Consider the following 10,974-nt stretch of genomic DNA (forward strand, 5'->3'; position numbering starts at 1 on the left):
CATGGATATGTTAAACTCACTAAATTACGCCTGATTAGTCAAATTTTCAACGTTGTGAACTTAAGATCTACTTCTTGAACACATAAATAGTTACAATAACCAAATAAGAAATAGCATATAAAAAGTTGGAAATTCTTTCCAACATTATTCAAGAAATTAAGCAATCCGCTCCATTCTTGTCAATAGTCCACACTACTAAATTGGACTTGAAATTGGGGTGTTCTATACCGAAGAAGTAAACATTATATAAAGATATAACCATGATGCTGAAGAGGTCAAAGTAGGTGCCTCCAAGGAAATTTTACATTTCTATATTCCATCAAGTCGTATTTCCACAGTATCTGAAATTTTATTGCATTGCTTACATGCGTGACCTTGAAGATGAAGAGGTAGAAGCAGGAGCGCTCTGAAGCACAAGAAAAGATGTTATAAGTAAACATTTAAGATATGCACATAGCACGGAAAGCAAGCAATCGCAGTTCAAAATATGCACACAGTTGCCAACAGTCAGTTGTAAGTCTCCCAAGTTGAACAGATAGTGATGAAATTAATCAATAAAGAACCACCAAAGAAGAATTCCTAATGTATCATCTGCAGCAAAACTATGAAAGGGATCTAGCAATCCCTGGACCATTGAAAGGTTCCTTACAATAAAATAAGGGCAGAACAAGTTATTCCAACTATCTTGTAGTTGGCAGCGGATATTGGAGTTGTCCCCTCTTTTGATCATGCCTAATCCAGATTCTCTTGATCCAACAGAACCAAATCCGATGTATGATGGAGTTGAAGTCTTACGGTAAGCAGCTCGGTGGCTGTTGCCAGCTATATGATTATCTCGTCTTTCTTGTTCTTTCATCCCGACAAACTGAACTAAAACTAAGATGGTGCAAATCATAAAACCATGACTAATATCTCTGCTTTATGTGGTTTGGCAAAAGAGGGCTCATAATATGGTGATGTTTTGCTTATTAGTGGTACTTCCAATATTATAAAGTAATAATAGTTAAATCGGCCAAAGTCACTGCTTCAACTGTATATTGATTCTTAATAATTTGTAGGCACAAATCAATGACCAAATTGCTAGTTGAGACACACGAGACAGGTAAAAAGATCTATATATTGCACGATAAATCTATAAGATCAAGTTCTTACCAAGGGAATGCCGTTTGCTGCTCTCTCTTCCAAGAACCTTGATGGCTTGAAGAAATTACCATATAGTTCTGACCACTTCTTGAGGCTTTTATATATATGACCAGCCCCAACTGTATCTGCCCAGAAAACAATGCCACCTCTGCGAAAGGAAAATCATTGTAAGAAACATTTGTTTTAAGAAAAAAGTGCTCGTTTTGGCGCGAAAAAAAAAAGACCAGTTACAAAGTGTCGAGAAAAAAGGTTAAAGCTGGTGATCTTTTGTCTTCTGTAAACATCATGATTTGATAACAACTTGCACTTGTAGACTGTCTATTCCCTCCATCCTTCCCCATTCCTCTCCACCGATTAGTTTTAACAATCCCCTTGTCTCTTGGGTATACAATCTCTCCTAAGCATGCAAGATTACTCCCCATTTATACCAAGCAAAACAGGAGATATTGATTTTGTGTTAGTCCCGTTGTTCACACTTCAAAAATCATTAGTTATCACAAGCTAGCAAGGAGTAAATATTTGACTTATCCATGAAGGGAAGCAAGTGAATGCTGAATTCACAGTAGAGTACCAACCTATAAGATGGGAAACTCATTCCAAGTACAGAAGCGACATCAAGGTCTGATGCCCGGACTACAACCCCGTCTTCCAAAACACGACATGCCTCATTCACAACGGGAAAGAGTATCATCTCAACAATTTCTTGATCGGTAACAGATAATGGCTGCCACAAATTAAAAACAAAGACACCGGTTATGGTGAGGGATTTAGAATTTTACAAACCCTTCAGAACCAATAATCAACTAATGATTAGAGATTTGCTTTTGTTAGCCGGTAATACCTTTCCTCCAGGCATAATATTAGTGAGCCTTCTAGACTCCTCAATAATTGGAAGCACTGAAGGATCAGGTTTTGGCTTCTCTCCCTTCTTGTAAATGTAGTATCCTTTTCCGTTGTTTTTACCTGCAGCACCAGTGTCAATAGAAAAACCATTACCTAGAAAGCAACAAAACAAAGGATGAGACTTGCAATATTACCATTTCGCCCACTTTTTATTAGAAGGTCAAGCAATGGAGACTTAAATGTTCTATCAGGAAAAGCCGAAGCAAACTCTTTCCCTGTAGCAACAGCTACTCCATATCCAGCCAAATCCTGAAGCCTACAAAGTGTTGAAGCAAATTATTTTACATGCCTAACCAACTTAACTATTGCTTGCAGTAGGCAGGCTGCTGTATGTGGAAAGAAAACCTGTTAGTGTTGATGCTCTAGGTGCATTTGAAAAATTGAATTGTTTAAGTACATAAATCATCTTAAGGCTGTATAAGTCAAATCTACCATGAAAATTGCATCTGCAGGCTGCAGAGAACTGCTGACTAGTTTACTATCCCTCACATGAAAAAAAAAATGATAACTTTGTGGAAGAGAATTACTGGAATGGACCAATAGGGAGACCAAAGCTAGTGATTTGCGCATCAATCCTGTAGACATCTACTCCAAGATTGGCGAGAGTATGTGCGCTCTGGGAATATGGAAAGAATGTCCTATTCACAGCAAAACCAGTACAGTTTCTCACTACAACAGGTACTTTCTTTATTGATTTGCCAACAGCCATGAGGTCGAGAATTGCCTGTGCAGATGTCTTCTCGGTCCGTACTATCTCCAGCAGAGGCATCACATGAGCAGGACTTACCATAGCAAAAAATCAATCATAAGTGCAAAACAGAAGTGCTCCAACAGATTTATCACAAGGATTTCTATTTAAAAATAAAAATAAAAATAAAGAACAGAAGGAGCAATTAGCTTGTTAGGCAGGAGTCTTTCTCACTAGGTTCTCCCTCCCTTTTTTTAGATTGCTAGGCAGCAGTAATAACAGCTTTTGCTCTATATCTCCCCAATTTCTCTTATAAAGAACAAAATAACAAAAAGACGAATTGAAGAATATCCCAAATTTTCTGGGAGGAAAACTTAAAAATGGAAATTATATTGAGAAATGTGAAAGATAATCTCCTCACATCCATATAACACTTTGTTCCACATTATTCTGTTTCCCATATTATATTTATTCTTCTCTTTCATGTAGCGGTCATATTCCCCTCAACAAAAAACATAGAATATAATAACTTTTATACTTGAAAATCAGCTGTACAGGATCATAGTGGTCAATTTTTCTTGATTAGTAGGGTTGGCCTTCACTAAAGGACTAAAGTTACAGGGCAAGAATTCTAACCTGAAAAAGTGTGCCCCTATAATCCGATCTTGAGATCTCGTCTTTTCCCCAATTAGGTTGAGGTCGATGGTAGATGTATTGGTTGCCAAAATACAGTGAGAAGGACAGACCTTCTCAATATCACTGAAGATTTGTTGTTTTAGCGGAAAATTTTCAATGACAGCCTACACAGAAAACAGGACTGTTTCAAATACTTACAACAATTTCAACAGATTGAGAATACTAAAATTCTGGCCATTGGCATTTTTATAGCACCAGGATAATAGAGAAGCAAAACAAAGAAGCAAGGAGGGAAAAGAAGAAACCATCCTGCGGAACATTACTTGGCAAAATATAGGTTCAGTCCCTACCTCTATGACCATATCCACATCCTTAAATTCTGAGTAATCCAGTACACCTTTAACAATTGAGAGAGCTTTGTTTGCTTTGTCCTGCTGCAACTTCTTTCTCGCTACCAATCCTCGTATGTTTGCTGTAATATAAGGTGCTCCATATAAGTTTCTAACTTCCAAGACCATAAAAGGAGTATCAATATAAAAATGGTCAAAGGGCCTCACAATCTCGCAATCTATCACAACATATTACCAAGGCATCAACTACTAAAATATAATAAGTTCCTGCTGAAAGAGTATCAATAACCTTCAACTGCTTTTATCCCCTTTTGAAGATACTCGGGATTAATTTCCTTGAGAATAACAAATATGTTGCTCAGAACTAGAGCGGTAGCTATGCCTGAACCCATTAAACCTCCACCTATTATAGCAACTTTCTTCATTGGCCTTGGTTTCAGACCAATATCAGTTACATTAGGTACCTGAACCATTTAGTAATTAAAATATAATTCAGAAATAAGATAGAATTGATTGTCCCATGGGGAAGCAGATATCCAAATAACTTTCTTAATAAAGTCAAACTAGCCCTAGAGCAGGAGCATAAAGGCAACAGGAATGATCAGAAACAAATATAATATAACAAGTACAGAATACTTAAATATATACAAGAGATCCAGAGTCCATGTTACTTCTCATTCGTGAAATCATACTGGTAACAAACTTTCATTAGCTGACACACATAAAGAAAAGCCATCCCAAAGTGAAACCTCAAGTATATGAAACCTACCAAATCAAGTTTGTGTTATGAAAAAACAACAGATGAACCCAACTTTGCTTCTCAACCATGCGATCAATCTTATCAATGAGAAGCTTTGCATAAAGACAGACTGTTTTGCGCCCAACAGCTAATACCTTTCTATCTTTTAACATAAGAACTATGATACGAAATAATCTATAATCAGATTTATGTGCTCAGAATTAAATGTTTAAGAGCCATTTTGGAAATTGGAGACAAAGCTACAGCAGATAACAAGAGGGAAAAAAAATAAGATTTAAGCTTTAAAACTGCTAGGGAGCATAAGTTCTAGTCATCCACATTAATTTTATTGTTCATTCTTGCCTACTCAGCATTCTTGTCCATACAGTTATCATGTTCCATGATGAAGCATATATTGTACCTTTGATGTAGCCCGTTGGGCAAAAAATACATGAACAAGACCTCTTGACGTATCGGATAATACTAGGTCCTCAAATACTTTAGCTTCCTGCAAAAGACTCGAAACAAGCTTGTTAATCCATTTGGTCCATTTTTATCAAATGGCTAAAGACTGAGTTAGCTGCCTTTCTATGACACTATTTGTGATAATCTGGATTTTGTTAATAAAAAATGGTTAAACTAGAACGTTGTCTTTTTCTGAACATACGCATTATAGAACATACGCATTAATTGACCGAGCAATAGATACCTTGAGAACCCCATTATATCCACCATGGACTATGCCTTCTTCAATTACATCAAGGCATGCCAAGTGCTGAGGCATATTCCGAGCTGTTTGCTTCACTTGTTGCCTAGCCGACTTCAGTACCTCCCGTGCTTCTGAAAGGGAACCAATTTTGTCGGTCCTGTGAAGGGAACGCATCCAAGGTTTGCGCCTTTCTGCAATGTCAAGTGCCCACTGTCTAGCTACTTTCAACAACTCTGTTGGAGGGACAATGGCATCAATGAGACCTAGCTTCTTCCCTTCTTCTGACATTATTGGTTTGGACGTCTGCAAGACGTTGTTCACATTAATTAGGCTACAGAAGTTGTTCATACAAATCATTGTTTCTACATTGATTTACAAATTAGAGTAAAAAGCAACTCAATTATTCTGCATGTATTGCAATCTCGGGGGAGGTCAATGTGCGGACAACTGATTAAAGTTAAAACCCAGCAATCACAATCAGCCAAACAACAGAGCTTGAACTAGTACATGTAATAAGGATGTGATATTTTTGCCCTTTCATATTTCTTATCCTATTTTAGTTGCTATCATGAAAGAAAGTCCAGAATCACCATCTAATGCTGAGAATAACTATGAAAACTTCTGTTTAAGATGATGCACCCGGTAAACACATTATTTCTCCAGCAGTTACTTTGAAAAGGAACTAATTGCAAATGGTTAACGTAAGGACGAATCACGAATGACTTACCATCATCATCTCAATGGCCTTTGACAACCCTATAAGCCTTGGAAGACGTTGTGTACCTTGAGAAGAAACATAATCTCTATGCTCAGTCAAAACTTAGAAAAGAAAAAGACAATTAACCTAAACGCAATTTCAATGAGCACTAAGTGGCAGAGTTACCTCCAGAGCCAGGAAGAACTCCAAGGCTAAGCTCTGGCAACCCAAGTTGTGCTCTTGGCGCAGCAATGCGTGCATGGCATCCCTACCAAAAGCATGCATTACATTATTTACACACCAGAGAAAGAGTTAAGCACATGCAATAAATTTTATAGAGACCACAAACCAATGCCAATTCCAAGCCACCACCAAGACAAAGTCCTTCCACGGCAGCCACTGCAGGCTTCTTTCCATCTAAAGTTACAAAACGAAATGATAGACAGTATTATAAGACACCAAAATGACACGGAGAAGTAAAATAAGAAGTTACAGTAAGTCATTTAAGATTTTGAGATCCTAATTTGGACCAACAGTCCTCTTACCTTCCATAGTGTTCACCACGAGATCAACAGAAACACCAGGCAGTAAAGAAATATCTCCTGCAATGCATATGAATTCCAATTTTCAAAAACAAGGTTCCTTGAGACACAATAACAACTTACAAAGATGAAAGGAAACTAATCATTACCCGTCGTATGAACCTTTTGGAAGACATTGATGTCAAAACCACCGGAAAACCTCCCACCATGTCCTGCAGTAAAACAATGAGAACATAAACAAAAAGGAAGAGGGAAGACCCACATACACAAAGCAAACAAAAGCACAAAGGACATGAACCATGAAGCAGAAAAGAAAATTAACACTGTTTTTCTTTGACAAGGTACAGAAAAGGAAATTAAACCTTTACTGTAGCTTGTCCCGAAGAAAGAAAAACATCAGCAACAACAATTACACCTCAATCCCCAACTAATCAGCATCCGCTATTCAGACCATTTCATTCCAATACTGGTAAATATTTGTACTTTAAAGCAAATTAGGGACTAGAGCTTCTCTAAATCTGCTGAACCTAGTGTAAGTATAAGTGAACAACTAAACCTTAATCCCTACTAGTTGGTATTATCCATGTCGTTGTTTGCATCGTGTTATATTCTTAAGTTTGCATTAGCTAATTCTGCATTGATTCAAAGATATTCTAGTCAATTTCATTAAAGGGAAAAGGTCAAATTTGCCCATGTAATATTTGAAATTGAGTAGCTTTTGCTCTCTATTAAACTTTCAGTCTAATATTACCCCTGCTGTTGAGAATTTTTTTTTTTTTTTTACCCTCGACTCCTAACATAGCTCCGGTAATTTTAAACCATAGTTACACATTTAGGGGTATAATTGAACTTTTATTTTGAAGAATTTGGACAAGTGGAGTCCACCCATTTCACGTTGGAGGTCTGTTAATGACGAGAAATACGAGATAATTTGCTAATGACAAGGGTATGAATGGATCAAATGTGTCATGGAGGACAAAATTGAACAATTCCGGATAGCACAAAGGCAAAATTTGGACCTTTACAAAAGTAAATTTTACTAGCAACGATTACTAGAATTCAAACAAACATCAGCTTCACAAATTCATAATTCAGAACAGTAACTAAATTTCTAAAGCTAATTAGGAGTACTATTTAATGATACTAAATTCTATCCAAAATCAAACAGACCAAAAGAAGAATATTAAAAAATAAAAACGAATTATTAATAAAATTAAGAGCTTACCAGTCAAAACAATAGCTTTGACATCATTTCTCTTAGCTGCTTCATTCCATTTCTCCTTTAATCCAGCAAAAACTATAATAACCAAACAGAACTTATAAATCAAAATCAAAACACCGATTATATAAACAACTTAAAATACTTATAAATAGAGATGAATTTAATTATTTAAACTTACTCTGAATTGCAAGAGCATTAACTGGAGGATTAGAAATCGTGATAACGGCAACGCCGTCACTTCCAACTTCCATCGTCACTTTCACTTCCGCCATTTGAAACGCCGTCAGTTCCGAACCTACAAATTTTGGAAATTCTGTGGGAAAATAAATGAAGAGAAAAGAAGAAGAAAGTGAATATATTGAGGATTCGCTGAATCTGAAAGGGATGGATGTGACGTTGATAATGATGTCAGTTTTGTCTTGTCCTGACGTTGTTACGTATCGTTTTTGTAATATATTTTATTGTATAGTTACGTTACTTTATTTATTTAGACATTTTAGTTTGTTATTTTTGTTATTCGATTTCTTAAAATGATATACTAATATCATACCTAATTAAATTCGATATGATTCATTTTTTCTCTTTTCGGTTTCGATTTCGATTTATTTGGTCTGATAATTTCGATTTGTTCGGCTTGAATATTAACTAGTGTATAAAGTCATACACTGTAATATTCTTGTATAAGATACTCACAAATATGAAAATAAAAATATTATAATGTAGTAAAAAAAAACAAAAATGCTAAACCTAGACGGGAGAAAGGTTGAAACGTAAGTAGGCAACCAAAGAAAGGGGAAAATAAAAGTATAGTGGGAAAAAAGGTGGTAAAGCTTAAAAAAAACTATAAAAATAACAGAAAGTAAGATTTAGAAGTTTAATATTTATGTTATAATTAATAATATATGTATTGTGTAATTTAGTATATATTTCGTTACAGTATCGGTATTTCGGTATTTTTGATACCGAATACTAATTTTTTTAAAAAGAACTTAAACCAAATACCAAAGTATCGATTACCAAATACCAAAATTTTCGGTTTCGGTGCGGTAATTCGGTATTTACCAAATTATGCACAAATCTAATTGTATTGTATTGTATTGTTTGATGAATATAATATTTAGATAGATTGTATCGTTTATCGTTGTTTTATGATATCACGCAAACTTGTAATGTTATAAAAAAAATAAAATTATTAAATAATAATGAAGGGTGAGATGAGAGAAAAAGGCAAGGTAACGACGCAACCACGCTAAATCAGTCGTTACATAAAGTGACACATTTCGTTACTACGTAACGACAGATTTAACGATACGATACAATAAAATTTAATTAGCAATCAAAACAAATATCATATTTAAAGTAACAATACTATAGTACAATAGGTAACAACCATCCAAACAAGCTGCAAGTCAAAGTTGACGTGTTGACTCAAGTAATGAGTCTTTAAAATTTTAATTAAAAACCACGTGGACTTATATTTTCAAATAAAAAACTCTTGTTGTTTTTTGAGATTGAGGTTATATCGTATTAAGGGAAAATGTCCAAATTTTGTTTAAATATTTTTTTGCGTAATTATTTGTCTTTTATTACACTTTTGATCCATTTATATTCTTATCGTTAGCATAGTTTTTTTTTTCATTTTTGATTAATGAAGTTCCAATGTAAAATAGGTAACTCCGCACATTTAATTTCTTCAAGGAAAAAACTCTACATTTACCTGTCAAATTACCCTCGGGTTAGAGTTTCATTAGGGGGGCAAATGTGAAAAAAGAGAATGTTTCCTAATAGCTAAAATAATATTAGACAATTTTTTTAACTAATGATAAAGTTGCTAAATTTGGAATAGTACAGGACAAATTAAACATTTTTCCTTCTTTTTATGAAGGAACGAGCTTTTTCGAAAAAAATATTTCTATTGGTAGAGTCAACACCAATGTCCGGTATATGTTGCCAATTTTGGTAAAGGCAAATATGTTAGCAATTACGTCTTTCGCTAGTTTCAGTAAAAGCAATTTTTAGCAAGTGTTTCTAACGTACTATAAATTGGGAAGCATATCATGTAGTGTATCGATCGATTCGGTTATCGATCCTTATCGGTTAATCGGTTATCGGGTGGGTATCGGTCGATTCGGTTATTAGTCCTTATCAGTTAATCGGTTATCAATTCTTATCGGTTATCGGGTGGGTATCGATCGATTCGGTTATTAGTCCCTATCAGTTAATCGGTTATCAATTCTTATCGGTTCGGTTATAGTTTACCTGATAATAATAAAAAAATATCCATTTTTTAAAATATTTTTATTATAGAAATTATGATCATACCGTCAAGAGAAAGGGACTAAATTTTTATTCTTAACATAAAAAGGGATTAAATTTCAATTTTAGAAAAGAAAACTTTCTTTGCATGCGAAAATCCTACCAAATGATCTCAATTTTCAAAGATATAAGTTAATAGAGTAAGTAATAAGACATTTAATTTAATCTTACTAACTATTCAGTACATTTGGGCATAATTCACAGAAAAATAACAAAATCATTATCTTATAAATGCTAAAGAACCATTGCAACAAAAGAAACAAATAGAAAAACAAAAAAAATTGAACAATTAATGTTTTAAAGTTTAAAACTAAAAATCTTAACCGAAGTAATGAGAAATTCAGAAAAGTTTAAAACTTACCCTAAGGATTAAGGTCTGATGAGAGTAATTGTTAAGAGAATTAAGAGAATGAGAGAATGAATCAATAAGGTGACTTTATATACTTAATGGGTAAAATTATAATTTTGATAAAGCTTATTGGATTATCGGTTAAACCGTTAATAAAATTAGGCAAACCAAGACCCGAACCGATAACCTAATAGTCAAATAACATTAAACCATTACTAAACTATTTACCCAATAACCCGATATCAATAACTCAATAATATTTTATCGGTTCGGACTATCGGTTAATACCCAATATATGCCCAGCCCTATCATGTAGTTGCAGATGTATTATATTGTATTGTATTGTTATTCCAAATATAATGTTTGTTTTTATTGTTACTTAAATTTTATTGTATCGTATCGTTAAATCCATCGTTTCGTAACGACGAAAAAATGTTATTTTATGAAACGACGAATTTAGTGTGGTGACGTCGTTACCTTACTTTTTTTGTCTCATCTTGCTCTTATAATTAAATAATCATATTTTATCCTTTATCCTACTTTTTTATTTGATAATTCTACTTCATGTCCTATTTTTTCTTAGTAATGTAGCAAGTTTATTCTTCATATTGCTGATGCATGACATCATGAGACAACGGCAAATGATACAACCTATCCAAACATTGTATTTATTAAATAAT

The 10,974-nt window shown here is 34.3% G+C and overlaps 1 protein-coding gene across 2 annotated transcripts; it reads right to left on the reverse strand.

The window, feature by feature from the left end:
* Nucleotides 1–113: 113 nt before the first annotated feature.
* LOC107831676 (peroxisomal fatty acid beta-oxidation multifunctional protein AIM1) lies at nt 114–8,058 on the reverse strand. Of its 2 annotated transcripts, XM_016659461.2 has the most exons (18): nt 7,808–8,058; nt 7,633–7,704; nt 6,557–6,619; nt 6,411–6,467; nt 6,215–6,282; nt 6,052–6,133; nt 5,896–5,951; nt 5,169–5,471; nt 4,881–4,967; nt 4,010–4,184; nt 3,721–3,842; nt 3,371–3,534; nt 2,574–2,828; nt 2,181–2,302; nt 1,985–2,106; nt 1,719–1,867; nt 1,153–1,291; nt 114–406 (listed from the first exon to the last, which is right to left on the reverse strand). In XM_016659461.2, the coding sequence occupies exons 1-18, from the start codon at nt 7,899–7,901 to the stop codon at nt 362–364; spliced, it is 2,175 nt and encodes a 724-aa protein (XP_016514947.1). In that variant the 5' UTR covers nt 7,902–8,058; the 3' UTR covers nt 114–361. The 2 variants fall into 2 exon arrangements, with proteins under 2 accessions (XP_016514947.1, XP_075098556.1); XM_075242455.1 differs by lacking the exon at nt 2,574–2,828.
* Between the last annotated feature and the right edge of the window lie 2,916 nt (nt 8,059–10,974).

Source organism: Nicotiana tabacum, chromosome 21 (assembly GCF_000715075.1).
Source record: "Nicotiana tabacum cultivar K326 chromosome 21, ASM71507v2, whole genome shotgun sequence".
NCBI classification, from domain to species: Eukaryota; Viridiplantae; Streptophyta; class Magnoliopsida; order Solanales; family Solanaceae; genus Nicotiana; species Nicotiana tabacum.

Bases quoted from the DNA above. Each gene is read 5' to 3' on its own strand.
- LOC107831676 (XM_016659461.2), bottom strand. From the start codon at position 7,901: ATGGCGGAAGTGAAAGTGACGATGGAAGTTGGAAGTGACGGCGTTGCC. The intron at 5,472-5,895 runs GTAAGTCATTCG...AACGTCTTGCAG, and splicing joins AGGCCATTGAGATGATGATG to ACGTCCAAACCAATAATGTC. The intron at 1,868-1,984 runs GTATTACCGGCT...AATTTGTGGCAG, and splicing joins ATATTATGCCTGGAGGAAAG to CCATTATCTGTTACCGATCA.